At 50.9% G+C, this 26,165-nt stretch overlaps 11 protein-coding genes across 11 annotated transcripts; 7 read left to right on the forward strand and 4 right to left on the reverse strand.

Annotated features, from left to right (window-relative positions):
* Positions 1-169: 169 nt before the first annotated feature.
* Positions 170-772, forward strand: IAR55_001992 (uncharacterized protein; the record flags this gene model as incomplete). The annotated part of the gene is made up of 2 exons (XM_066945109.1): positions 170-198; positions 265-772. The coding sequence occupies 2 exons, from the start codon at positions 170-172 to the stop codon at positions 770-772; spliced, it is 537 nt and encodes a 178-aa protein (XP_066805032.1).
* Positions 773-1,162: 390 nt separating this feature from the next.
* On the forward strand, positions 1,163-1,966 carry IAR55_001993 (uncharacterized protein; the record flags this gene model as incomplete). Its single annotated transcript, XM_066945110.1, has 2 exons — positions 1,163-1,360; positions 1,424-1,966. The coding sequence occupies 2 exons, from the start codon at positions 1,163-1,165 to the stop codon at positions 1,964-1,966; spliced, it is 741 nt and encodes a 246-aa protein (XP_066805033.1).
* Positions 1,967-2,311: 345 nt separating this feature from the next.
* IAR55_001994 (uncharacterized protein) lies at positions 2,312-5,993 on the reverse strand (the record flags this gene model as incomplete). The annotated part of the gene is made up of 14 exons (XM_066945111.1): positions 2,312-2,659; positions 2,712-2,801; positions 2,854-2,940; positions 3,319-3,543; positions 3,594-3,782; positions 3,828-4,077; positions 4,123-4,355; positions 4,411-4,478; positions 4,537-4,558; positions 4,609-4,729; positions 4,784-5,286; positions 5,389-5,650; positions 5,719-5,808; positions 5,881-5,993. The coding sequence occupies 14 exons, from the start codon at positions 5,991-5,993 to the stop codon at positions 2,312-2,314; spliced, it is 2,601 nt and encodes an 866-aa protein (XP_066805034.1).
* A 383-nt stretch (positions 5,994-6,376) lies between these two features.
* Positions 6,377-8,830, forward strand: IAR55_001995 (uncharacterized protein; the record flags this gene model as incomplete). Its single annotated transcript, XM_066945112.1, has 16 exons — positions 6,377-6,490; positions 6,555-6,659; positions 6,720-6,864; positions 6,937-7,004; positions 7,062-7,124; positions 7,179-7,253; positions 7,312-7,400; positions 7,466-7,534; positions 7,593-7,665; positions 7,722-7,790; positions 7,842-7,912; positions 7,963-8,062; positions 8,119-8,209; positions 8,256-8,438; positions 8,499-8,743; positions 8,804-8,830. The coding sequence occupies 16 exons, from the start codon at positions 6,377-6,379 to the stop codon at positions 8,828-8,830; spliced, it is 1,587 nt and encodes a 528-aa protein (XP_066805035.1).
* A 516-nt stretch (positions 8,831-9,346) lies between these two features.
* Positions 9,347-13,986, reverse strand: IAR55_001996 (uncharacterized protein; the record flags this gene model as incomplete). The annotated part of the gene is made up of 15 exons (XM_066945113.1): positions 9,347-9,536; positions 9,593-9,953; positions 10,004-10,128; positions 10,183-10,928; positions 10,979-11,060; positions 11,206-11,364; positions 11,415-12,024; positions 12,149-12,373; positions 12,427-12,697; positions 12,748-12,839; positions 12,896-13,261; positions 13,308-13,536; positions 13,579-13,753; positions 13,809-13,876; positions 13,927-13,986. The coding sequence occupies 15 exons, from the start codon at positions 13,984-13,986 to the stop codon at positions 9,347-9,349; spliced, it is 3,759 nt and encodes a 1,252-aa protein (XP_066805036.1).
* A 1,350-nt stretch (positions 13,987-15,336) lies between these two features.
* IAR55_001997 (uncharacterized protein) lies at positions 15,337-17,314 on the forward strand (the record flags this gene model as incomplete). The annotated part of the gene is made up of 9 exons (XM_066945114.1): positions 15,337-15,399; positions 15,447-15,659; positions 15,707-15,728; positions 15,803-16,430; positions 16,478-16,562; positions 16,618-16,809; positions 16,865-17,003; positions 17,058-17,125; positions 17,240-17,314. The coding sequence occupies 9 exons, from the start codon at positions 15,337-15,339 to the stop codon at positions 17,312-17,314; spliced, it is 1,485 nt and encodes a 494-aa protein (XP_066805037.1).
* Positions 17,315-17,470: 156 nt separating this feature from the next.
* Positions 17,471-19,714, reverse strand: IAR55_001998 (uncharacterized protein; the record flags this gene model as incomplete). Its single annotated transcript, XM_066945115.1, has 12 exons — positions 17,471-17,735; positions 17,784-17,915; positions 17,974-18,037; positions 18,092-18,350; positions 18,404-18,553; positions 18,635-18,728; positions 18,789-18,894; positions 18,960-19,079; positions 19,136-19,183; positions 19,236-19,344; positions 19,399-19,540; positions 19,587-19,714. 12 exons carry the CDS (start codon positions 19,712-19,714, stop codon positions 17,471-17,473), a joined length of 1,617 nt encoding a protein of 538 aa, XP_066805038.1.
* Positions 19,715-20,331: 617 nt separating this feature from the next.
* Positions 20,332-21,949, forward strand: IAR55_001999 (uncharacterized protein; the record flags this gene model as incomplete). The annotated part of the gene is made up of 9 exons (XM_066945116.1): positions 20,332-20,397; positions 20,447-20,632; positions 20,680-20,760; positions 20,803-20,925; positions 20,986-21,031; positions 21,103-21,411; positions 21,582-21,645; positions 21,703-21,748; positions 21,827-21,949. 9 exons carry the CDS (start codon positions 20,332-20,334, stop codon positions 21,947-21,949), a joined length of 1,044 nt encoding a protein of 347 aa, XP_066805039.1.
* Positions 21,950-22,419: 470 nt separating this feature from the next.
* IAR55_002000 (uncharacterized protein) lies at positions 22,420-22,760 on the forward strand (the record flags this gene model as incomplete). Its single annotated transcript, XM_066945117.1, has 3 exons — positions 22,420-22,524; positions 22,587-22,650; positions 22,717-22,760. 3 exons carry the CDS (start codon positions 22,420-22,422, stop codon positions 22,758-22,760), a joined length of 213 nt encoding a protein of 70 aa, XP_066805040.1.
* A 59-nt stretch (positions 22,761-22,819) lies between these two features.
* On the forward strand, positions 22,820-23,952 carry IAR55_002001 (uncharacterized protein; the record flags this gene model as incomplete). The annotated part of the gene is made up of 6 exons (XM_066945118.1): positions 22,820-23,114; positions 23,179-23,284; positions 23,344-23,427; positions 23,484-23,600; positions 23,652-23,807; positions 23,865-23,952. 6 exons carry the CDS (start codon positions 22,820-22,822, stop codon positions 23,950-23,952), a joined length of 846 nt encoding a protein of 281 aa, XP_066805041.1.
* Positions 23,953-24,032: 80 nt separating this feature from the next.
* On the reverse strand, positions 24,033-25,731 carry IAR55_002002 (uncharacterized protein; the record flags this gene model as incomplete). Its single annotated transcript, XM_066945119.1, has 5 exons — positions 24,033-24,319; positions 24,365-24,681; positions 24,733-25,050; positions 25,117-25,415; positions 25,585-25,731. 5 exons carry the CDS (start codon positions 25,729-25,731, stop codon positions 24,033-24,035), a joined length of 1,368 nt encoding a protein of 455 aa, XP_066805042.1.
* Between the last annotated feature and the right edge of the window lie 434 nt (positions 25,732-26,165).

The following is a 26,165-nucleotide window of genomic DNA, read 5'->3' on the forward strand; positions in this document are numbered from 1 at the left end:
TATTCTTTTTTAGTTTTGAACTTTGCATCTGTTTCCGTCTCTATATATACATGTACAACACAGCCAAGTCTAAGAAGCCTCAACCATTCCAAACTCTACCACCGAGTTACTATCGAAGAGTGCAGAAACACTTTTGACCGCCGTACTCTACCCATACGTTTTCGCAACCATGTCCCAACCCGAGCCTGACCAGCAGCGGTGAATGATTGGTCCTCGTCAACGCTTGCGATAAATGGGCGGTAGCTGACTCGGTTCCCACTACAGACCCAACGGCGAGGAATCGCAGAACAACCCATCTCCCAACGAGGGCGGCGATAACAGCAGCAACAACAACGACGACGAGCAGTCTCAGCCGCAGCCCCAGAAACAGCCCCAGCCACAACAGCAACAGCAACAGCAACAGCAACAGCAACAACCCAACGGTGACGGCAACCCACTTCCTGTCGATGTCGGAAACGTCACCAAACCAGTCGAAGGGCTCGGCAAGACTACCAGTGGAGCCCTGGGTGGTTTGACAGGCAATGGGAGCGGTGGAGGAGTCGACGAGGAAGAATTGAAGAAGAGGGACGAGGATCATGCGCTTCAACCGCTCCAATCTCGAAGGAAACCCCTTCCCAACGAACTTGCCGACACGCCTCCCTCGGAACGACCGGGTGGAGGGAAGACCAAGGACGAGGAAGGCAGTCTGAGGATCAACATCGCGTTGGATCTCGATGTCGAGGTTCACCTGACCGCGAGGATCAAGGGTGAGATCACCATTGGATTGCTCTAGCGAGCGAGACAGAGGATGGGGGAGGACAGGGACATTTGTTCAGGGAAGACAATCTGTAGCATAGTAAGGATCATACACGAGTCGATGAATGAAACGAAGAAGTCACTGTATCGAGTAGATTATTATGCATCCCACTTGACTTGCCTGAACAGACGCAGTCTCAGGGTGCAGAATAAGCATGTGTAAGAGTGGAAACTGGTAAACTGTGGACCTCGTCCCTTTCATCACAACCGAGAACCGTACATAACGTCATGATCCACTGTAAATTATCGGTTGTCATTCCAAATTGAATATCAGTAGTCCCTACCAAATCGACAGATCCTCAAGTTGATATACTAGATACACATATCACACAAGGCACAAAACAGTGTCAGACCTCCCTCCACTGGAATGGTGCTGGGCCTCCTGACGGCTGTCGCAGCATGTCCAGCTATCATAGGAACGACAGAGGCGGTCCAGCAAGGTCAGAAAGCGAATTCGAGAGAACAGCATCGGGGCCAGAAGACGAATCTGATGGTCAAACTGCCTGGCGCGAACTCATATAGCAGTAAGTTCGACGGAGCATTGGTCGTTCTGAAGGACAACAAGGTGGGTGAAGCGATCCACAAAGAGATCTTCGCATCACTCATCCCTCCCATTTCTCTTTCGTAGCTATATATCGAACATGCGGATTCACGATTCCCACCTGATTCCACTTACCCCTTTTCCGGATACTATCTCCCCTATCCTCACAATCAGAATCGATGGAAAGCAGCCGGATGGAAGGGCGAAGGTCTCGTCACTGCAACCAACGACCAACAGATGCTCAACTGGGTATACGTCGATTCTGACACCCACGAGGTGAAACACGGTATACGGGTCGAAGCGCAAGATCATCATACGGGTCCTTGGGACTGCACCAAGCTGGATAGGAGGATCACGTTCGAGGGATGGGAAGGGTTTGTTGCCGTACAGGAAGATGTGGAGAGGGATCTTTGGGCACTGTATTTCGATAAAGACGACGACGGGCTCACGGGAGAAGGGAAAATTGGGGATGTGAGACTGACAGGGAAGAGGAAAAGGATGTTGGTGGTGCAGCTTGTCAGGGTGGAGATGGAGAAGACGAGTTATGATGCGGTGGAGGAGAGAAGAGCGAGATTGAGAGCAATGGCAGCCAAGATGAAGGAGGCGGAAGAGAATCAGCTACGGGCTTGATCGAGTAGAGTGGACAGGCTGTACCCATCTCCCAATCGACCTACACGAGGCGCCAAAACCCTCACACAGCAACCAAACTTTCACAACCTACTTCACCTCAATCGACGACTGGACACTAATAGCAGACTCCACTTGCAACCAGTAACGACCTTTTTGCGATCGGCACATTTCATTCCACTGCATATCAAGCATTCCCTATAGCTCCTTGACTCAAATGTTACAATCATCCTTGCCTCGCATCATTTGGCCTGTCACTCTCGTCTCTTCAAGTCACTTTGCCTACACCTTGCATTGCGCGTAGCGTGAGAGACCATTCATCCGAAAGGGGGCCTTGAAGAGTCTATATTACAAACTAACACCCTTCTCAAACCTATCGATACTCTTGTCCACAATCACCAACCTCCTCATGAAGCCATAACGCCTTCGCTCTACCCTCGCCCAAGGCTGCGACTCGATCGTCTCGATTTCATCGCTCGAGAGCTCGAAAGTGAACGCTTTCAGATTCATCTCGAGGTTGGAAGAAACGTCCAGACGCGTTCTAACGATGACTGCGCCCACTTCTGGCCGTTGTAATACCCATCGGGTGGCGACGTTGGCGATGGCCCCGTTGTGCGAGAGGGCGATGTGACGCAAGACTGAGAGGAGGTACGAGAACTTTTTCCAGCTACCCCAGGTGTATATCATGTCGAAATACTACGGGAGGATCAGCAAGGATGCATGTACTTGATGATTCAGAAAGACTCGCCTTCCGTTGTGATGGAGTCAGAGGTACTTTCTCTCCATATCCATCGGGCGCTCCTCGATCCAGCCATCTGTCAGACAGGAAGCCGCCGCACTTCGATGAATGTCTCAGCCGTTGAGCCTCTGATTGAGGACATCTCACTCACGAACGACCCGTATGTGAGCAAATGGATCTTATATTTCTGACAGACCGTAGACATCGCAAAGAGCGGACGACTATCGATCAATGAAAACTGCCAGACTTAAGATCAGCCTAGCTATCACTTTGACCATCGATGAACATCCTTGAATTTGGTTAGAGACGATCCCGACCTCCCCTGTCTCCGCTATCATGTGTTCGCATACCTCTTCTGTGCGTCTGGCATCAAAGTGACAGAGACCTATGGCAGAAACGAGATCAGGGCGAGTCTGCGTCAGTCGAACAAGATGCTTGATGATTACAAGGTAGTTCCGCATCTGGTACGACTTTCGCCGAGCTTAATGCACAATACGTTTCGAGTAAATATGGCGGCTTGGGGAGGCAGTGGTGGAAGCACTGAGATGAGGGATGGGTATTGCTTGTTGAAAGTCGCTACATGCATAGTATGCACTTCATGCTACATATCGCCTACTGTACCCCATTGATTCGATGTGTCGAGGAACATTGATCCCCACACATCGGTGGATGTCAACCAGTCCGGGAAATCATTAACGAATGGACCAGGCGAGAACTGTGTAGGTACAGCGTCGGCAGAACTGCAGGGACCCGCGTTGTACTCTGTATGCAGCGACAGGAGCACATCTCTCGCAATGCCTGCTTCCACCCATGTCACGCTTGCCGCAGCCATGAAATCGACCTGCTCACGTACGTTAGCGCCCAGACCACCAACGTTCTCATTCAGCTTACACATTGCTGATAGCCCTGCATGTCACTGGTCGGTTCAGCGTCGTCCGAGGGTGACCCCACACAACGCAGCAAGAAGATGGTCGCAGCACCAAAGATCACGTTGACTTGAACAATCAGCTCTGTCAACGAAGGGGTCAACTTACTTATGTTGTGATGGGCAAATCGGACTCCGTGGATGTTGTCGAACAGCTTTGTAAAGTTAGTCACCACAAATCCTGACTTATCACGACTCACTTGAAGCAGATGCAGGATAGACCTCGCAGCTTGGTCGCATTTCTCGCTAGAGGAACTCAAGGACGAGCGGTAGAACGGTCGATGGACGAATATCGTCAAGAGGTTGTAGATCATGTGAAGGAGCAGGACATGAGGTAGAGGTGTTGCTTCAGGCGGACGGAGTGGAAACTGGGCGTACCACAGTTCAAGTCGCTGTGATAAGTCTACTGCCGCTTCTTCCGTCTTGGATCCATTCCCCCTGGGTGAATATCTGAGCAGGATTAGCGAATATCTCGTGCTCAAACGAGAGACTTACAATGCTTCTAACACTGTGCAACTAAGCACTGCTAGTCTTGCCGACCAATGTAAAGTCGTCGATCGCATCGATTTCCACCCGTTGATATTGGCACCGGGGCGTGCAGCGTGAGTAGAACAAGAAATCATGGGGGGTGCTATCCATGGGACATCGTCGACTTCCTGATCGATGGTCGGAAAAGGGATATCAGATTGGACTAATAAGGGTTGACGGCCAGCTGCGATGGCCCGAAGCTGAGATGTCCGAGAGTGAGATGTCATGTACACTTCGACGGTATCGTTAACATACAGAATCTTGGATAAACACGGTCCAATAGGCAGAATCTCTCAGATTACGTTCTTTGTTGGTGATGTGACCTTTTGCCACATAGCTGTCGCACTGCACAGGGTGAGTCGAGGAAGACGGTTATAATACTCACGTTAATGTTCAAGCCGAGCTAGAGACAACTCAGCTGGATCCTGTTGGTTGTAAGCAAAAAGGACTCACTGCATGTACCCCTCCTATTGCCATGGCCGAGTACAGATACCCTGAAGTGCTTTGGCGTTCGCCGGGAGAGGATGCCCTTCCGGGTGGAGACACGCGCATAGCGTGGGTACAGCTGAGCCGACTGTCAGCCAAGATAGCAGATAGCAGATAGCAGACAGCAGACTAAGAGACTCACTTTGCAAAGAGATTGTAAGCTCTCAGAGAGCTCAGTGCTGTATGTTCGCATTCCACCAGCAGTAAAGACGAGCAATGCTGAAGGAACACCGACTCCAAACTTCTCATCAGGGTTGGGTGTTCATCCCTGATCAAAGTCAACCCCAAGAACAACACACAGCAGTGAAGAAGAGGCGAGTAGCTAGCCGTGCGAACGGGGGGAGCGGGTCGACCGTTATCTGTCGGTCCGACCAGATTGCACAGCGTCAGATCGTTAAGAAATGCTGGCATGTCAACTATGAAACACCATGGAGCGTAGAACGCCCCAAAATATCCGAGCGCCTGATCATGTACACTCCGACTGATGAGTAACGACGGTGGCAAGTTGCGGGACCACTCCACTCGATCACCTGGTCGACGATCGTATGCGAACGGAGTAGAGGCTTGGTACGGTCTGGAGCTCTTATGAGTCCAAAAGGAAGTAGGCCCGAATTGGACAAGGACACCCGCAGCCTCCTCCACCCGCTACACCCATCAGCCCAGTCGACCGGTCTTGAAACTCACCTGAAATCTCTCCGAAACAGTTCCTTCTCCAAGATTGCGCAAGTTGGAGGTCATACGATTTACAGGAGACGCCTGGGAGGTACTGGCCGGATGAGAGGCCGGACGTGCAGTGCTTGTTGTGGGGCTGACGTGATGCATCCCGACCTGCGTAGTCGGCGAGAGTTGCACGCGAGGATCGATCGTGGCTGCATTTGGGGCATTCGTCGGTATCGCAGTCTGTGATGTGGGTACTGCAGCGCCTGGAATTGCTTGAATCAAGTTCTCGATGAGATGCTCGAAACGATCCATACGCGCGTTCATGTCCTGAAGATGCTCCATGTTCGTCCTATTGAGACGGGACGGGTTTAGTCTGAGCCGCCGTGCATATCGCCCAGGCGATCGCCTCTCACTTACTTCCGTCTGTCTTCATCATTGTATTCGCACGCCGCATCTCTATCTTCACATGCAGCACATCGCGGATGACCGCCATCGCACCGCATCTTCCTACATAATGCATGCAGATTGTCCTACACATCAGCGAATCGTCATTGATGATAAGCCGAACAATGCACTGACCGTCTTCGACAACCATCGCAGGCCCTGGATACATGACTGACTTGACGTCTGGCGCGCTGTGGAGGTGAATGGGAACCATCCTCCGTATCGATGTTCCTACGTTTGGTGGGCATTGTGGATCTTGGGGATGGATAGATGAGAAAGGGAAGGATCGCAATTCGATGAACCCGGTCTATTTACGGGAAGGGTGTTCCGTTACGACGATAAGAGTAAGGATTGGGTGATAAAAGGGTGTTGATGCCGACGCTGTTGGGTGTGGGAAACTTGGTCATCCTTCGGACTCCGAACGAACCGTTGAGGATAAATGGAACGGAGGGAGGTTCCCGGAGTATTATGGATAACGTATAGTGCACCAATCGGGAAAGATCCTCCGTAAGCGATGATAAAGTACCCAAGTTAAAATGTCCCTTCCCATCGGCCCCCCCCCCCATCCCACACTCACCCAGATACTCTTGCTGTCCATCATTCCTCAGCAGAGACAGACTACGACAACGAGATGCGCAACACCCACGATAGCGAGAAGGGTGATCTCACGCACGACATCGTTGCCTATGTCCCCGATGAACACGTTGTGAACACGAAAGCTCTCGATGAGGCTCAGGGAAGAGAGGTGAGCGAGCGCGCGATACCCAGGGGAAACGAGATAAGGAGGATAACAACCATAATATTCTCAGTACGATGCCGCGGCTGCCTTCTTCGTCGACATGGCGAGTCGACCCGACGCCGAGCAACTGATGGCGCCATGGACCGTCGAGGAAGAGAAAGCTGTGGTTCGAAAAGTAGGTGTTTGAAGTTGGCATGCCGCTCAGTATGGCACATTACTGACTGATCGGGTTCAGCTCGACCGAATTGTGCTTCCCTTGGTCACCTTGTCGCTTTTCTTGGGCGGTACCGACAAGGTCATTCTGGGTACTTCGGCCACCTTTGGTCTCAGGACAGACCTCCATTTGGTCGGGCAGCAATATTCATGGGCCAGTTCCATCAGTGCGTCGAGACTTGCTCGTATCAGAGTCAACGTATCCATACGGGAACGGAAATGTTGACCCGCCGTAATAGTCTTTTTTGGTTCGATTCTCACAGTGTTCCCTCAAAGCTGGCTGTGCCAGAGGTATCCCACTGGCAAGGTACGCTAAAAACTCTTAGCAATCATGTTCGAGCGAGTCGACTAACTCGACGTACAGATCTTCTCTATCAACGTCTTTTGTTTCGGTGTGATGACCTTCGCCACCATGGGTGCCAAGAATGTGAGGTGTCAGCGAACTTTCGCACATCGTACCACGCTGACCTTCCTTCGCCAGGCTGGAGGTCTCCAAGCGATCAGATTCATCCTCGGTATGTTCGAAGGTCTCAACACAGCGGGTGCAGGTCTGGTGGTAAGTCACCGAAGTCGGTATAATAAATCGGTCATTTATGGCTGACTGTGCTTGGCAGATCTCGATGTGGTGGAAGAAGGAAGAACAAGGATGGAGAACCGTTGTCGTCTTCAACACCTTCTCATCTATCGCTAACGGAGTTTTGTCGTGAGTAATCCAGGATTGCCTTCAAGCCGACCATTCGACATCCGTCTGATCCCTTGATGATGCAGATACGCCGTCCAATTCTACGATCCTACCAAGCTCTTGTCACGATGGCAACTACTCTACTTGATCACTGGGTAAGCCTTGTGTAATGCTGTAGTGCGGCTCGCGGAACTCGATTGACCCCTGTCTCAGTTGCGTGTCCGTCACTGTCGGGATCATCGATTGGATCTGTCTTCCTGCCAATCCTACCAAATCTTGGTGGCTTGTGAGTTGACTTTGTACTAGACTGTCACTCGTCGACTCACGATCTTTCGCTCTCAGACCGATAGACAGAAGTACATTGCAACTCAACGTCTCGCCGGGAACCAAACAGGAATGGTCAATCACACTGTGAGTGGTTCCCTCATGACCAACCAGTCTCGTTTCTGACAAATTTCGCAGACCAAGATGAACCAGGTCATCGAAGCTCTGCTTGACGTTCGAACCTGGCTTTACTTCCTCATCTCCATCACGTGAGTGATTGCTGTCGGTACCAATGGTCTGAAACTGACATCTCGAACAGTCTGAACATTCCCAACGGTGGACTGGGCGGTTTCTACTCCATTGTTGTTTCCGGCTTGCACTTCACCGTAAAAGAGACCACCTTGCTCAACATCCCTACCGTAAGTCCCCGTCATTTCGACAGAAATTGGTAGATCCCCTGACGTCTAGCATTCAGGGTGTGATCGGCTGGATAGCCGCGATGTTCTGGGTTACTGTTGCCAGATACACCCGTCAGCCGTTGCTTTGTTCGATGGCGTCCGTCTTGGGTGAGTGCTGAGCTTATTCGCAGGATTTCACTCATATGTCTTCCAGTGTGTCTCGTCGGTACGATCGTCCTCAAGGTCGTTCCGTCCACCAATACCGGCGGTTCACTCGCTGCGCTGTACATCGTCTACATGTACTGGGCGCCTTACATGACCTTTGGCCAACTGATCATGTATGCCAATGTGGGTGGTACCACCAAAAAAGTCGCAGTATTTGGTATCTCTTATCTCGGTAAGTGGTGTCTCCAACCTAGCGGTAGCAACCTTTCGCTGACCCATCTTTCCACCTTAGGCTACTGTGTCGGTAACCTCGTTGGTCCTCAGTCTTTCCTTGCCAGAGAAGCTCCAAGCTACACCACCGCCTACACAGTCATGATGGCCGGTTACTGCGTGTCCATCCTGCTCATGGTGCTCTACGGTTTCCTCTGTTGGAGGGACAACAAGAAGAAGGTGGTGCAAGAGGAACAGTGGCGAGCCTCCATCGAAGGTCTCGAACAGGACGTCGCAGAGGAGTGGAAGGATCTTACCGATAAGCAAGTGAGTTCATTCGAGTGTTCAACCACAGTACGAAGTGACTCTTGCTGATCCTCTCCACAGAACCCCAAATTCAGGTACACCTACTAAATGGCCGCACAAGGAGGGGTCAATGTGAGGTAACAAAGGCAGTAGTTATGCGCCAAAAGGGCGTGAAGTAAAGTTACGACAATAGACGGGAATCGATTTTGTAGACCGCTTGAGGTGTTCGTTTCGTTTCGGAATTTGTAGAGACAGAGTCGAGTTTCGTTCGTAAAAAGATGTAAGGGAATATTTGCCATTGTCGGTGTGATCAATCGTGAGCTGGCAGCTGAAACGAGAAATATATTTCGTTCTACATCATTGACGTGTGTCGCAACATCCATTGCGAAGAAACCGAACCCTCTGAGCACGGGGGAAAGTAACACGGTGAAAAGTGTCTAGCAAAGCACTTTGCGATTCCCAGAACTCGCATTTCAACCAAAGCGCAGGTATAAGTGTGTACTACAGACGTGTCATTACAGCATGAGCATTGACTGCGTGCGCAATCTGAATCACAGTGTGACGCCGGAAAACCATGTCTCATCTAAGAACTGCATACATCTAATATACCAAAACGAAAGTCGATCAATCACACTCTGCTTGAGCCTGACCCCATTGAGACACACTGCCATTTGCCTTTGTGAAAGGAGGAGGACGACTTCCGGCTTTTGTCGCGACATGAGGTTGTGCCGCGGGGACCATTTGAGCACCTTCTGGCACACCCCACCCGCCAGCTCCAGCGGTGTGAACGATGAGTTGTTCTCCGGGTAGCATTCTGTGTTTACCGTGCGTCAGCATGATTTCACCACGTCGAACGACCAATGGACCTACTCGACCTGAGCCGCGGGCTTCAGCTTGACGATTCGGAATCCACCCTGTCTCGTCCGCTTTTTCAAGTATGACGCTCCTCTCTCTCCTTCCTCACCACCGGCGGATCCATGAGGTGCAATCACACGTCGTTGACCATCATGACTCGCCTCCATGGGAACAAGCGATTCGTAGACTCGACGGATACCATCACCGCCTCGATGCAGACCAGCGCCACCGGTACCGCGTCGAATGCTGAACTCGCGCAAGATGGCTGGGAATCGACTCTCGAGAAGTTCGAGATCACCAATACGTGTGTTGGTCATGTTGGTATGGACAGCAGATTGTCCGTCCCATGTAGGACCCGCAGAAGCACCACCACAAGCTGGACAGACGAGTCAGTAATTGAATGACATGGGAAGGATTCCCACTCACTCGTCTCGGCCCAAGTGTACTTCTTATACATTAGATGGGTGCCGTTCATCGATCCATGGGACCCGGACATGACATCGAAAGCAGTGAAAACGATGTCGGCTACGCGTTGAGCGACTTCTCCGTTACTAAGCCGGCTGTCAGTTGTTTCCACATTCCATTGGAAAATAGAGAGTGCTCACCCTTGCGAAACAGCGGCATCTTCAGAAGCGGACAGGACCGATCCCTTGGGAATGATGATGTTGAGAGGAGCCAAGACACCAGCGTTCATCGGGATATCCGTACCAGACATAGTCCGCAAGCAGTACAAAAGACCGGATCGGGTGATCGCTTCGGGAGCATTGAAGTTGGCCAGGACTTCAGGACCAGTTCCGGTGAAGTCGAATGTGCCAGTGCCGGACTCGTCGATGTCGATTTTAAGCTTGACCACTGTGCCGTCATCGAAGTAGTCGGTGGCTTGGTAGGTACGGCCAGCGTACTTCTTGAGAGCGTCACGAGTACAGGCTTCCGCATTGTCCCGAATGGCTGAGACAGTCAGCACTAGCGCGTCCAGCAAATGCTCACCTTTCATGTAGAAGTGCACGACATCCTTGCCGTACTCATCGAACAGCGCATGCAATTGAGTGGTACCAACAGTACAAGCCGAACACTGCGCCTTGAGATCTGACAAATTGTGATCGAGACGCTTCGTCGGCTTACACCCAGGGTAGTCGCCCGCCTTCATGAAAATCTCGGTGATCTCCTTCTCATTGAAAACACCATCACGGATGACAAACGTTGATTCGAATGCGACACCTTCCTGTGCACGATCGATCTGGTCGGGGTGGTGTGAATTACCGCCAAGACCGCCGATGTCGGTGTGATGACCTCGTGCAGCGACCCAGAAGACGATGTGTTTGCCGTCTTCGTCAAATACTGGTTGGATACACTGAAGAATGGATGAGCATTTGGTGACGTTTGTGGGGACAACTGACTCACAGTGATATCGGGTAAATGTCCGCCTCCCGCCTCTGGTGTATTGGAGACGAGCATATCGCCAGGTCGCAGCTGACCCTTACGCCTATTGGCTTGATAGATTACTGCGTATTGCATGGAACCAAGGTGCGCAGGAACGTTGGGAGCATTGGCGACAAGTTCACCATTCGCATCGAAAAGGGCGCACGAGAAGCTTAGCGTAAGCATAATCCAAGCAAGTAAATGCTTACTCTAGTCGTTCTTTGATAGAAACAGACACGGCAGTCTTTTGCAAAGCTCGACACATCTGCTCCGCGATACCCATGAATCGATGACTGAAGATGGAGAGTTGAATGGGGTCAACCGATTGGAGGTCAATAGCCTTCCTCGGACCGAGACCGACGTCGATGCTGTGATATGTCAGCATCACTCATGTAACGACAGTTTGACGGTGACTCACAAGACATGTGAACGGAGAATCCTCGCACTATTCTGCGGGTGCAGAACAATCGTTTGTGTGTTGTCTAGGATGATAGCGGGACCAGGTACCTTCATTCCAGGAGTGAGGTCTTGTAGTCTGTAGAGCGGGATCTCGGTGAAACGACCGACTTCCTCAAAGTATACTAAGTTATAAGCGAAAGGTCGAGGAGCGGGATAATTGATACCGCTGGCGTCAAGCTGCTTCAACTCTTCCATGTAGGGAGAGGTTTCGCTGAGGTCATCAGACTTGGACTTGGATGTGGCTCGCACTCGGACACCGGCGACCACGATAGGTGCTTCCAGGGTGAAAGCGAACTCCCGCTTGTGCTCTTCGATGAAAGCTTTAGCGAAGTCTCCATCCTCGGGTCGCAAAATCATAAGGGTAGTGTCTGAGCCAGAGTATTGGAGGTTGAGGTAACAGTCGTAAACCGCAGTGTCTCCGGACACGCCCTGTTCTGCAAGCTTTTCCAATGCACGAGCCTTCAGCCCATCGAAACGGCCCTCTACAGTATTGAGAGTCGAGTGTGACAACTCTTGAACGAATGGTTCGGAGACATCCACGGCGACGTCGGCCAACGCCATACCGTAAGCTGAAAGGATAGAGGAGTACCTATGAAGTCAGCGGCATCCTACAAACCGAAACTCACTTGTGAACAATGACGTAGTGCATGCCGAGCAGTGCAGCAAGGGAAGTTGCGTGTTGTCCACCCGCACCGCCGAAACAACTCAAGTTGTGTGCACTGGTTCGGAAACCTCTCTGCTCAGTCAAAGCTCGGATGGGACGAGCCATGGATGAGTCGGCAACGGTAACGAAACCCGAAGCAACTTGAGCGGGAGTGAGTGAGGAACCGGTCTCCTCGTTGATGGACTTTGTCAAAGCCTCGAACTTTTCCCGCACAATCTCGTAATCAAGAGGCATGTTCTCAGTGGGTCCGAAGACTGCGGAGAGTCAGGTGTGAGTCTCCCTCGCATGAACGGACGATTCGACTCACTTTTGGGGAACGAGTCGATGTGCAGCCTCCCTAGGAATAAGTTGGCATCGGTGACTGTGAGTGGACCACCTTTTCGGTAACAAGCGGGTCCAGGATGAGCACCCGCAGACTCTGGTCCGACGTTGAAAATTTGATTTCTGTAGGTTAGGATGGATCCACCTCCGGCAGCCACGGTGTTGATGTCAAGCTGTGGGACTTGAATTGAGATACCGGCGGTCGTAGTCTCGAAGACATGCTCGTAGGAGCCACTGTAGCGAGAGACGTCGGTTGACTGAAGGCGTATCAGCGCGACGAGAAGAAGAAACAGTGACGAGCACTCACAGTACCACCCATGTCGAATCCAACGACAGGGGATCCTTCCAAAGGATCATAGGATGTTCGAGCGAAACCCACCACTCCCCCAGCAGGACCGGCTAAGATGATGTCAGCCCGAAATGATAAACCTCTACTCCTAGACAGTTGAACTCACACAAGATTGCCCTAAGACCAGAGAATTTCTTGAAGTCTGCCAAAGCACCGTCCGACTGCATGAAGGAAACCCTGCATTGAGCATCCTCAAGCTTGTTGGCGAATCCCTTTGCGAAGCCTTGAAGGTATCGTTTGACCTCGGGTGTGAGATATGCGTCGGCGGTAGCGGACTGACCTCGGGCAATGAAACCTATTTTGGCTTCGATGTCCGAGGACACGCTGACGTTGTCAAATCCCATAGTTCTGGCCAGTTCGGCGATTCGTTGTTCGTCATCGGAGTAGAGGTATGAATGGGCGAGCACGATGGCGAGGGAGCGATATCCTTCTTCGTACAATGACTTGAGTGAGGCAGCGACCTCTTCGACATCTACTCAAGGTAGTCAGTACGACTTCTTCTCAGTGTCGGTATTCACCTAATGGCTTCAGTTCCCGCACAGTAACTCCACTGCTAGTTTTGATGAGCCTATCCCCATTTGCTGCTACTGTCTTTCCTTCTTCCAAGAACTCCTGCCAGACGGGGATGATTCGCTCGTCGATCTCGACGACTTTGGAGTAAAGGATATCTGGCTTCTTCACCGCTAGCTGGAAGAGGAAGGGTCGGGTTTGGAACGCAATCTCAAGCGCATCGGCGTGACCTTTGTTCTACGAGTCGTTTAGCTTAGTCCGTTGGCTACTTGTACTCACAATGAGAAGAGCACATCGTTCCCCTTTCCTTTCCAGCAAGGCATTAGTCGCGACCGTAGTTCCCATACGAAGATAATCGATCTGTGAGGTGTCGATGGGAACATTTCGGGGAATCTTCTCGCCAGTGAACCACTCCAAGACCCGTCGGACCCCTTCGGTAGGAGCATCCGCGTAACTGATACAACATCAGTCTGCAACAGGTCATCACTTCGAGGTGACGTTCCACTCACTTGTCTGGGTCGACACTCAACAGCTTCACCAAGTGATCGCCCTTGCTCTCACTCAAGGCAATGACGTCCTGAACACAGAGTCAGCTGGTGGTTGTGATCAGAATCCCAACTCGCTCACACAGAACGTCCCTCCTCGATCAATACAGATCTTGACCTTCTCGTTGACTGCGATGGGCATGTTTGGCTGTCGATGGACCTGTCGTCGTGATTGAGAAGCTAACTCTAGTTGTGATTGTCATCGATATAACGGTGATGTGAGGGTCATGATCGCAGAGCCGGGAAGGGCTTCCCGGTTTGACGGAAACCACAAATCGGACCATGCAGAGGGGACGGGATGACTTTTCCGTCGCGACTGCATTCCCAGGCTATGATCCACACTAGTGACAATACAGTTCCTTAGCATGTCAAGGTTTTGTTCTTTCCGGGGTACAGCTGATGCAGGCCCGATATAGACACACAAAGTCGAGAAGGGGAAGCGGGAAACGGCCTCGAGGTATTGGTACCAGCATCAAAACGATCATCTTATCGCAAGAGAGATCTTTATGGGGGTGCTCTTTTAAACGTTGAGCGCGGAGCTCGATCACAGTCACCATCTCGTGTCTGATTCGCAATCTTATCTAAAGCATTCCGCTAGGAAGGACCTGTAACTCCTATATCTGGGTCTTGTTCTCGCTCTCGTCGGATCACCTCGAGCTCCTCGACAATATTCATGTCTCCAGGCTTGGTGAACGGAGGTCTAAGCGTGATCTTTAAAGACGATGTACGATCGGATGAGGAAGAACGGATTGATCTGCAGCGAGAAGGAAAGGTGTTAGTCCTTGCAGTCGATAAAAGACTATGTATGAACACTCTCACGTAGTTCGAAAGGATTCCCGACGCTGTGAAGTCGCCTTTAAGGAAGACGGTGTAGCCCGAGAAAGAGATGACGAGGAAAGAGAAGATGGCGGGGAGAACCAACCGAAAAGGCAGATAGGCATCGGGGTTTGTTGCGGCACTTCTATGGGCAGGGATCCTCTTTCAACAGCTAGACCGATGTCACAAATTGGGCTACGCTACAGCGCGTGGGTTGGCAAGGACAGGCCTGCTCACACATGCTTCAGATTGTTGAGTACAGGAGGTAGTCCTCCTCGGATGCGTCTAATTGCCTCTTTGGATTCTTTGGAGTGGTGGATCTTACACGTGGAATTGGCTTGGTCCAAATGATAAGCTTTTGGGAGCGTATCAGCGGGAGCAAATCGGGGGATCTACGGTTTCCACAATATCCTTTGTCTTTCGCAAGATTATTATTTTATCGATCTGTCTCTCTTTTTATGCTTAACTCGAACCACTCAGCTGTATACTCACATTGGCCATGGAGCTTGCTCCCAACTTTCACGCCACGAGAGCGAAGAAGTTCACGAGGACGCGCACAGGTACATTATCCGAACTCGTCACTGAACCCCTGTGGTGCTGATATCAGGTCCGAACCAGGTTGTCTCGTCTGTCGAAAAGCAAAGCACAAGTTAGTACTGCGACTCGTACAACGCTGATGAGGCGCAGATGCGACGAGACGAAACCTGACTGCAGGAGATGCTCACGCCAGGGCATTCCGGTGAGCTATCACCGCCAACCAATGGGCCGCTACTGATTTGATTACAGTGTGTCTACCCTAAACACCTTCCCGCTGGCACCGACAGCAACTCCTCCTCTTCATCTTATCCTGCGAGCCATCAGCCACCTTCGAGTGAGGGAATAGTGACGACCACGGAAGCTACACCTTGGTCCAGTCACTCAGCAATGATGCTTCCTCTCGAGTTACCACCAGTGGACCTTATAGCTTGGATCTTCCCGGATAGAGACGAGAGGGAACTGGTAGGTAGTCGGCTGAGTCGTAGCAGTAGTCTCGCTGATGGGCGTAGATGAGCCACTTCCTATGCTTTGGTGAGCTCCAGTATCCTTCGCCTCTCTTGCCGCTGCATTGTGTCTCGGAGAGATGCTGATATTCTATCGCACAGGTACTGTGAACATGTGCGCCATCCCTCAACTTGACAAACCCATCCGATTCTTCGACGTCGCTCATCACATCCAAAATCCGCGGGGTTCTTCGGTCGTCTCAGATTCTCTCCTGTTCTCTCTGCTTGCTGTAGCAGCGCTGCATCGATCAGCCATATTCTCCCAACAGGAGCAAGGCTTCTTGACCGTGTCACCAGTAGGACGATGGGGCACCCCGCCCTTACCTCCTTTCCCGCCTACCAGCAGCACCATCTCCCGTCTCAAAGCTATCGGCACCCACTTTTCAAACACTTCGATCGAGATGAGCAGAACAGCCATGGTGGTCAAACTTTCCGATGAAGATGTCTGCGAAGAGTCTTTGATACATATTCTGGAAAGCCTCGTGAGCTCCTTGATATCACAAAGCATGCTGGGAGGTACACATTGGAAGGAGGCTTTCAACATAGCTCTGGCAATCATCGATATAAAAGGAGGACCTGAAAAGATGTTGGCCACAGCGAAGCGAACCTCTTCCTGGGCGTTGACCAAAATCCGGTCATCGCTGGAAGACTTGGCTTTCGTAGACACGATGGTATGCCTGGGGACAGGGTCAAGACCTCGGCTTTTGCTGGAGCCGTTCCAGCCTTGGTGGTGAGTGCTGCATCTTCTGTCCTGGCAGCGGCTCAGTGGTATTTCAGGTTTGATTATGCATCGGAGGATGATCAAGATGGGTTAGATACCTTCCAGTTTGCGTTTGGTCTCGATCGAGGTGTACTGGAACTTGTAGGTCTACTGTCGTCTATCAGTTTGAGCGAGTCTTGGAGCTGACCATCCGTAGACCAATCGTGTCAACATGCTTGTTTACGAGCGTCATCTTCTTGTTAACCTATCTGAATCTGAATACATGGAATGTCACGATCGGAAAGTCAACGATATCATCCTGGAACTGGAGGTCTGGGAGTCGGGCATCGATCGCGACAACCTTTCACGTGTAGACTTGGGAAATATCGTCATGATTCACACGATGCGGGTGAGCAACGTATATCTGACGTGGCCAGAATAAGCTGATGATCAATCATTCCCAGGTCACCGTCTACATCCAACTTCTTGGTTTTCCTACATCCCACACGGCTGTACAGAGCTCGGCATTGACCGCGTTGCGGTTGTTGGATAAGGCACAACACCAGTATACCATAGGGCTACTGGTCCCAAAGATCATTATCGGTGTGTTCACTGCTTGCCATGTCGAATGTCGCTTATTTTTCACAACCCATATAGGTTCTGTCATGCTTGATGCAGCTGGACAAGACCTCGCGATGAAAACATTCACCTACCTGAGGTCGACTGTGAGCTTTTCTTACGACGTGGATGAAGCCGCCTCCATCCTAGCACAGGCAAGTGTGAAAATTTGTCTCAGTCGTGAAAGGAAAGGATAATGACTGATCCCCCATGGGTGTCAGCTCTGCTACGAACGGGGACAAGACCATAATGAGGTCAACTGGCATAAGTATCTTGGCCACGCCCTGTTGTTCTAGATTCAGGCGAGAGTAGTTGTAACTTATCCCGGATTCGGAAACTTAATAATCAATATAGCTTCTGTTGTAAATATCATGGACCATACTGTGACATTTCCGAAGGCTATCGTGCGCTATGACTGATATGGCAGCTCAAACGTGACTTACACCACGTTTCTAGAATATCCTATCTGTGACCCTTTGTATCACGGAAAGCTGCTGGCCTTCCCGCTTCTCCTCCGCTACTACTGTCAATTCTTCGATTTCAGCCAAATCGGATTGGAAGTCCATGTCCTTGGCCGGGATACCAAACAGTTGTTGATGGTGCCGGGCGCCTTTGAACTTCCACCCGACATAGCATACGATGAAAATGAAGACCGCTCCGTATGTGAAGAAGAAGTCCGGGATATCAAATTCTCCCGGTCCAAAGAAGGTGTAGCCACTGTGTGGAGTCAGCTTGATAGTGGTCATCTGACTTCGAGTGGCTCACCTAAAGATTAGAGCAAGTGTCGACCAAAATAAGGTGTACCACGCAGAAGTTTGCGGAAATGTTCCTTTGGCAGGCAAGAAGTCACGACCAAGACCTTGAGCCTTCATTCCGGCCCGGAAGCGTATGTACGATCTATGAGACGACAAGACGGTTTAGCGCGTTGACCACGAAAGACCAGCTTCAACCTTACCCCGCAACGACCATCCACGTCAGTAGCTGTGTAGCTGTTGTGAGGTTGATCAACCACGAAAGGACTATTGAGCTGGTCAGCAAGAGCACCTGGAAACAAATTTAGATTCCGCACCTACCTTGACTGGTACCGCTAGACACTGCCAAATACGATATGCACGATAAGAGCAAGGTTACGAGGACACACACATATGGAAGGCCGAACTTGTTGGTCCTGGTAACGATCCTTGGAGCTTGACGCTGAAGCCCGAGACTGTATAGTGTCCTACTCGCGGCGAAAGCCATTGATGAGGCCGAGGAGAATAGGGAAAGCAGTAAACCCGCAGTCAAGATGGACGGTAGAATTGGGATGTTTAGTCGATTCATGTTGATGACATACTGTAGAGGATGTCAGCTCGAACCTGGACATCAAAGGGTAGGCCGCGACTCACGGGAGATCGAGCGGCGTTGGACTTGGCACTCAGCAGATGTGGGTCGTTGTAAGGTGCATTGATCCCAACGAAGAAAGCTCCGCCTACGTAGAAGGCCAGGATACGATAGATTGTCGACCGGAAAGCTTTAGGCAAGACTCTACGTGGGTTCTTGACTTCACCCGCGACAAGAGCGATATAATCAGGACCAACCTACTGATGTCAGCTCGGTTATGCAGTTGATTCACTTACGATTCCGTAGGCACCCCATTGTAGAGCGTGCCAAATACCGTAGGCCCGGCCAGTTGCGGTGCTCGAAGCGAAAGGACCGGGATCACGCCAAAAGCTACAGTCGTTAAAGTCAGTTGTCGCTTACATCTCTATTGCACCATAAAGGAAGACCCACCGAAAACCGTATCGATCGTGAAGAGGATTACCTCCTACCATGGTGATGAAGGTGAAGATGAACATGCCTACGATCATGAACACTTTAAAGATACTGATCCAAAACTCTATGACTGACGTTCAGCGACGCTCCAAGGACGTGTCTGGAGAAATCCCGCGTCATCGAACTCACCGGTCTCCCCATACACGCGAACATTGATCACTTGTACGCAGAGTAATCCTACGAGACCTGCTGAGATGCAAACCGCAGGGTTGAGATTGGGATCCCAGTACTCAACCAGGACGTTGAAGGCTACATATCGTCATATGTCAATGGCAGCGCAGGGAACAGCTGAGTCAGTGACTTACCTGTGAGCTCCGAACAGATGAGTGCAACCTGTGTGATGAAGTAGTTCCCTGCGGAATCGTTAGCCCGAAGATGATTGACGCTCATTCAATAAAGACCTACATCCGAGCGCGAAACCCAAGGCGGGATCAAGGAAACGCGAAGCGTAAAGGATGAAACCACCGTCCACAGGCAACAGCGTGCTCATTTCGACGAGGAAGTTGCTGATAGCCTGTAGATGAGGTCAGCGCGGTGCCGCTTCTAAAACAGCGTGATTATAGCTCACCCAGACTACTGTCGCCCATATTGACACCCCTATGAGTAAGGCAAGGGGGCCCTCTTTGAGGGGACCCCCAATCGATATGAATACAGAACTTCCGATCGCACCAGAGATCGCGATGAGTTGCAAATGACGCATTCGTAGACCACTGTACAACATCAATTCATGTCATACTTTTCAGCAATTCGACTCACCGGTGGTTCGCAACAGGCGTGTCCGTCACAAGTTGGTTGACATTGTTAACCGGTGAAATCGAGTCGACCGTGATGTCTGCTTTGGTGGAACTGGCGTCGGACGACATGTCCTTCATAGCGATGCTCATGGCTGATGTATGTTGTGGAGCATTGATGGTCGGATCTTGAGTGGAGATGCATGATCTTATAGGTCTGTTGGAGTGCACAATCTCTTCGGTTGCAACTCGAACATTTTTCGAAGACCACGGCTGCGTAGCGCAGGAGAACGTGGGGTAACAACAGTGGGACCTGAAAACTTTCCCCGCAAAAGTGTAACCGCCCACAGCGCTGTAACCGCCCGAACCGCGGCAAACGCAAAAAGGGATCTAACATCCTTGGTTTACCGTGTTGTTTTTGGCCAATGTCGAGGGCCATGCCAATGTACACATCTGCGCATTGTCAGTGTACAAGTCCACCATCAGTCGGTCTCCGTGACTGCCTGTACAGCCGCAGCTGAGAGCGATCGGGCGGACTTTATAACATATCTTTTGGTCTTTTGAAAGACATCGCGCAAGTTCAGCTGTACGTCTCTGATTACAACATTATCAACTTATCAACAACACAGATGTTTATCGGCGACGATGAGCTCCCGAGCATCTTGGGTCGGGTCGATATCTCACTAGATGATCGACGTCAGATTCCCAGGTCGCCTCTCACGCAAGGGATGAGTTTGTCCCACTGGCAACAGACAACGCGAGCCAATCCAATGCTGAACCATCGAACGACCGAAGACGTACCGATAGAAGCGGATGTCGTTGTCGTTGGCTCCGGTGTGAGTACTTTAGATCCGCATGGAGATCAGCGTGTTCATCGATCGGCAGCTCTCGGGTGCACTAGTCGCACTCTCCCTTCTAGAAGGTCCTATGCCTCCTCAATCCGTCGTCATGCTGGAAGCAAGAGAGCTTTGCTCTGGAGCCACTGGGAAGAACGCGGGTCATTGTAAGCCAGACATATGGAGAGGGTTCAATCACTATGCGGAGCTCTTTGGAGCTCAAGAAGCGCTCAAGGTAGGTCATAGTCGATCTCCTGCGTTGACTATGCGCAGATACTGAAGAATGAGCGGGAGACCTGGGAAGCTGCGGTCCGATTTGTCAAGCAACACGGAGTGGACTGCGACCTTTGGGTGGGAAAGACGGTAGGTTACACTCAAACGTTAGCAGGAATTGACAGGATCCAGCTCGACGTTTTGATGGACGAAACTTCCTTGAAAGAAGCCTCGTTAAGTTTCGAAGCTTTCAAGGCGGCCGGAGGCGACCCTACCCCCATCCAGGCTACTGCAGATCCCGAGGAGGCAGAGAAGGTGAGTCCGCGTGAGAGATCGACCACTGATTGCCAGCTGTCGCGGTGTCATGGTGCAAAGGCAGTCTATGCTTGGGATGCTTCAACTCTGCATCCTTTCAAGCTAGGTAAGCTATTTATTTCGGACCTCAGCTGAGACAGACAGTCGCGTACATCGTACAAAGGTGTCTTGCTTTAGGTCTCAACCTACAAACATGGACCCCTGCCTCTTCGATCACAGGCACAGACAATCGATGGGTGGTTCATACCGAACGAGGATGTATCAAAACGCCGACTGTGATACACGCAACGAACGCGTTTGCCGCTACCCTACTACCTGAAACAGAGACTGCGATCATTCCAACTCCTCACATGTGCGATCGGGTATACCCACCAGCATCGTTTTCTGGTATCTACGGCCTGAAACACTCATACGCGGTGATATCTACAAAAGGATTGTACTCAATCAATCCGAGAAGCACTTCGGATGGAGCTATCTTGTTCGGGGGTACGTCGCCGAACATTGACAAGCTCGAGCGTTATGTCTCCCATGATTCAAGGAGAAGATGCGATGATAGCTTGATCAACTTTAAGCCTATCACTGACTCAGTGAAAGAGTTTGGAACCAACGTGTTTCAGTGGTAAGCTTGCAGCGCCCTTTTATCGCTGACATGTCAGGGACGATCAGAAATATGGGGCGTCAGCTCGTTACGACTATTCATGGAGCGGGATCATTGGAAACGTCAGCGCTGAGGCCATGTCAACCGTGTGGGGGCTTATCAGCTGATGACTGAATCAGAGCATCGACGAAGTACCTTTCGTCGGCGCGGTGCCAGGAAAGTCCGGTCAGTGGATGTCCTGTGGTCATAATGGACACGGAATGGTGAGTGTCTGCTGCTGAAGGACAGTGCTAATCCGATCAGGCTCGGATATTCACTTGCTCCCCTGCGCTGGCAAAGCTGGTCAACGGTAGTGATTGGGCGGATGTCAATCTGCCAGACTGCTTCAGGGTGACAAGGGAACGACTCAGTAAGGCGACGCCTTGAACGGCAGTCCACAGCCTCTGAATGACTATCCACCATGAACCCGATAGCCTAGAATAGCCTCATCCCATTTGCACTTGTCAACCATTCATACAGATGCCATAAGTTAGTATTTGCCGATTATGAATTTTGTCACGTATCACTCTTGTGTCTTGCATGCAAGCATCGTCCACAGATTGAGCTCCACGCCGTTGACGCAGACCAAATGTGGGCACAATGCTGTTGTGGAGCTTCAGTAGCTTCGGCGTAAATGGGATAAGTCGGAAACGGCGGGTCGGTTGCTGCACGGAGGCGGAAGTTCATGGGCATGTATTTGCAATCCGCGGACGACGTTGGTTGTTCATCAGTAGTAGCAGTCAACGTGTGCTTCACCTGCACTGGTTCGACTACTATTATATGTATATATCAATGAAGAAGAATGTCATGCATGAAATAACTCACCCTGCACTGACCACCTCTTGACAATATTAACAATGTCGGCAGCCAAGCCTTCTACCTCGTCGGGTTCCGAATGGTTCATCAACTTCCTTATGGGCGGCGTAGCCGCCAGTATCTCCAAAACGGTCGCTGCTCCTATCGTAAGTACCTTTGAGAACCAGACAAGCAAGCAGTGGAAGCTGAAACGTCACACCGAATCTAGGAAAGGGTAAAGCTGCTCGTTCAGATCAGGCCAAACGAATATAGGGGTATCGTCTCGACTTTTGGTGAGCTGAGCTTCCTTTTTCGAAATTGTGAGATTGACCACGGCTGACATCAATCGTAATCCTCAGGCAAGGTTTACGTGCGTGATAGGAGCTGGTGGGCAAGGAGATAGCAACGTATGCTGATTTCATCGCTTCATTGACTGTCCTTGAACAAAACATATTTCTGCATATGATCAAACATTTCCCTTTCGTCAATCGATACCGTCCCAATTCCGATCGGCCCTTCTCTACCACCCTTAACTCTTCGTTCCGCATCACCTACACCTTCACACAGACCGAGGAAGGCTTGGGATCCTTCTGGAGGGGGAACGGTACCAACATCATCCGTTACTTCCCTACTCAAGCCCTGAACTTTGCCTTCAAGGACTATTTCAAGACGATCTTCGGCTCGAAGCGGTCCGATGGTTATGCTCGGTTCCTCCTCGGTAACATCGCCTCAGGTGCTGCAGCTGGTGCCACCGGTAGTGAGTCGCTCGTTCCACAAAACCGCGAGCATGTGATCTCGAAGCTGATGTGAAATGGTACAAGGTCTTTTCGTCTACTCTATGGATTACGCACGAACCAGGTTAAGCGTGGACTCGAAAAATGCAGCCAAAGGCGGCCAAAGGCAATTCAGCGGTCTGATCGATGTATAGTGGGTTTGTCCCGTAGCCTGTTTCGAGAAGCGATCTTTTGACTCGGCGGGATATGCAGCAAGCAGACCCTTGCGTCCGATGGTATCACAGGTCTGTACCGCGGTTTCATGCCGTCAGTTGCTGGAATCATTGTATATCGAGGGTGAGTGTGTCTGTGTCCCAGTATCGCGTTCTGCGCAATTTGCTGATAATAACCAGTGCCTATTTCGGTCTCTACGACTCGCTGAAACCGCTCCTTCCTGAGAATCTGAAAGGCAATCCTGGTGCAAACTTTGTCATTGGATATGGTTCCACGACATTAGCAGGTCTTGCCGCGTGAGTTTATCATTCGGTGTCATTGGGATCCAATGTTCATGCATTTTTCAGGTATCCCCTTGACACTATTCGACGACGCATGATGATGACCGTCGGAGGAGGAAGCGAAGGTGTGAGGTATACAAGCACAATAGATGCCTTCAGGAAGGTCGTCGCCGCAGAGGGAGCGGCAACGTTGATGAGAGGCGCTGGAGCCAACATCTTGCGGTGAGTCAAGACCGTCAGATAAGGAGAAACGATAGCTGACGAGAGAAATGAACATAGTGGAGTTGCCGGCGCCGGAGCCTTGACTCTCTATGATGTATTCCAGGAGGCTGTCTTCGGCAAGGTGTACGCCGCTGGTTCGGGTTAGCAGTTTCGTCATCTCGATGGACATCCATACAGCACAGCCCTGTACATATCGAGTCTAGAGCTCGCTCGCTATACACGTTGTTACAACTTCTGACTACCGAGGGTGTGCTTGTGCAACCATTGGGAGATCATCAGACTGCCTTCCCGCGGTTTGTCTAGACTCAGCACATGTCCAGCGCCCTCAATTTCCACGTAACATAGATTGCCCTCGCGTTCATGTCTCCCAGCGAGACATTTGTAAGCGCCACAAGATTTGTTACCTCCTCCAACGGCCCAATCACTCAAATTGAGTTTGTTGAAGGTAGCTTGTCGCTCATAGTTGGGAAGTTTAGCCATGATCTCACGCACCCCTAAGTAATTGCAGATGACTAGATCGGTGTCAGCTGTGTTTATGAGCAAGAACCGACACCCACAATCAACCATGCCTTCGTACTTCAACACACTTACACCGCTTCTCAGCAGTCGCTCGAAGAACACATCCGTCTGCACATCCCAATCCCCAGAGTAAACGTAGGCGTGCCATACTCTCGCCGAATGGGCTTCCCATGACAGTGGCTTGTCTGAAGATTTGCCTATCACGCCCAGCACTGCTTGGACAGACGCGTTGTTGAAGTAAGCGATGACGCCTCTCTCATCGTACGGTGAGGAGATGCGATAGTCGTAAGGGTTCAGTCCAGTCATAGTGTACGGGAAAGAAGCGACAGTGGATGAGTATTGTCCGGCCGCCGCGCTGGATACATCAGCTTGATAACATCAAGATAGATCGGGCTTGTAGACTCACCACGCTACCGATCCCTCACAGCTATCCATCAACTTCTCGCCCCCCGTCAGTCGATCCTGCGCCCATCGGCAATCTCCTTCCTGAGCAAGTTGAGGTATACCTCGATCTTCTGCTCCTCCGCACGCAAAATCAACCCATGATCGGTACTGGACGCGTCCGTTGATCCACCCATTGCCGACGGAGATGCTTGTCAGATTCAAAGGAGAATATCGTTCCAGATCCGAAGGTGTAGACCAGGTGTCCTCCCACAACGAAAGCTTGCCAAGGATTTTGGCGTTCATATGTTGGATATAAGAACCGTAAACAGGGGCGTAGTGACTAGCGATGTTGTCAGTTGATTGTTATCTGATGAAATAGCGCGACGAAGCGAATGAGACAATTTACCCTCCATACGACAGTGAGTTGACAGCCCATGGATTCGAAGCGTATTCAGGAAAGAGTTTGATAAAGCTTTGAATGAACTGATAAGTATCTCTCGCTGAGTCGAACACGCTATCTACAGCTGGGAATTCGGCGTAGGAGAAACCTGCTCCTCGAGGCTGGATGGTCAGCTTGCTCATTCCCGTCGATGCACTCACATTATCGATCATCAGTATGCTCGCATCGTTGTTGAAGCTCCATTCTCGAGTCCTCATCTCCCAGCCTCCTCGGCCATCTTCCACCACCTCACAAGGTCCAGCGTACTGCATCCCGGTCAACGCTGAGGATCCGGGTCCACCATTGGACCAGATGCCGATGGGATCGGTGTCGGGGTGTGATCGTGAGGGGAAGAACCAGAAGAATATTGAGGAACCGGGCAAGTAGCCAGAGTATTGCTCATTAGCAGCGATCTCTCCGGAACATGCAACTCACTGTGGTGTTGTCTGGACAAAGATCAGGGGTAACTACTCTGGGAGAGCTTGAGGGAGCATGGAATGCTTCTTGCGAGCGAGAAACCAAAGCCCAGCTTAGCGGCGCGATCGACGCCAGCGAGGTACCGAACGAGACTGTGCCACGCATAGTGCAGACTCAGAGTGTGTCAGAGTGACCAGAGTGACAACGAGATTCATGATTGAGAGCATATGCAAATGGAGGGATCAATTTCGATATTGCGTAGGATGATCCGTCAATTCCGTAGATACTGCTGAAAGCAGCACATGGTTACACTCGATGATACTGATCTACCCTGAATGTGTAGATTCGCCGAGTTATCGATGCCTTGGTTGTAATCTAGGTGTCTTTTCGACCGCCTTGAACTAGCACGCATCTGGATTTGGACAAGTCGAAGGCCAGATCTTTAGCTGATCCGAGTAGACGTTGCACAACTCTAACTTACCTCTCATTGCCTTGTGCTTGACTCCAAACCAGGTCAGCACAATCGTTCACATACAGTCACTTATGTAACTTATGAGCGGAAGCGCTCATCTTCATTTCATTCCAAACCGATACCGAAC

Source organism: Kwoniella newhampshirensis, chromosome 3 (assembly GCF_039105145.1).
Source record: "Kwoniella newhampshirensis strain CBS 13917 chromosome 3, whole genome shotgun sequence".
NCBI classification, from domain to species: Eukaryota; Fungi; Basidiomycota; class Tremellomycetes; order Tremellales; family Cryptococcaceae; genus Kwoniella; species Kwoniella newhampshirensis.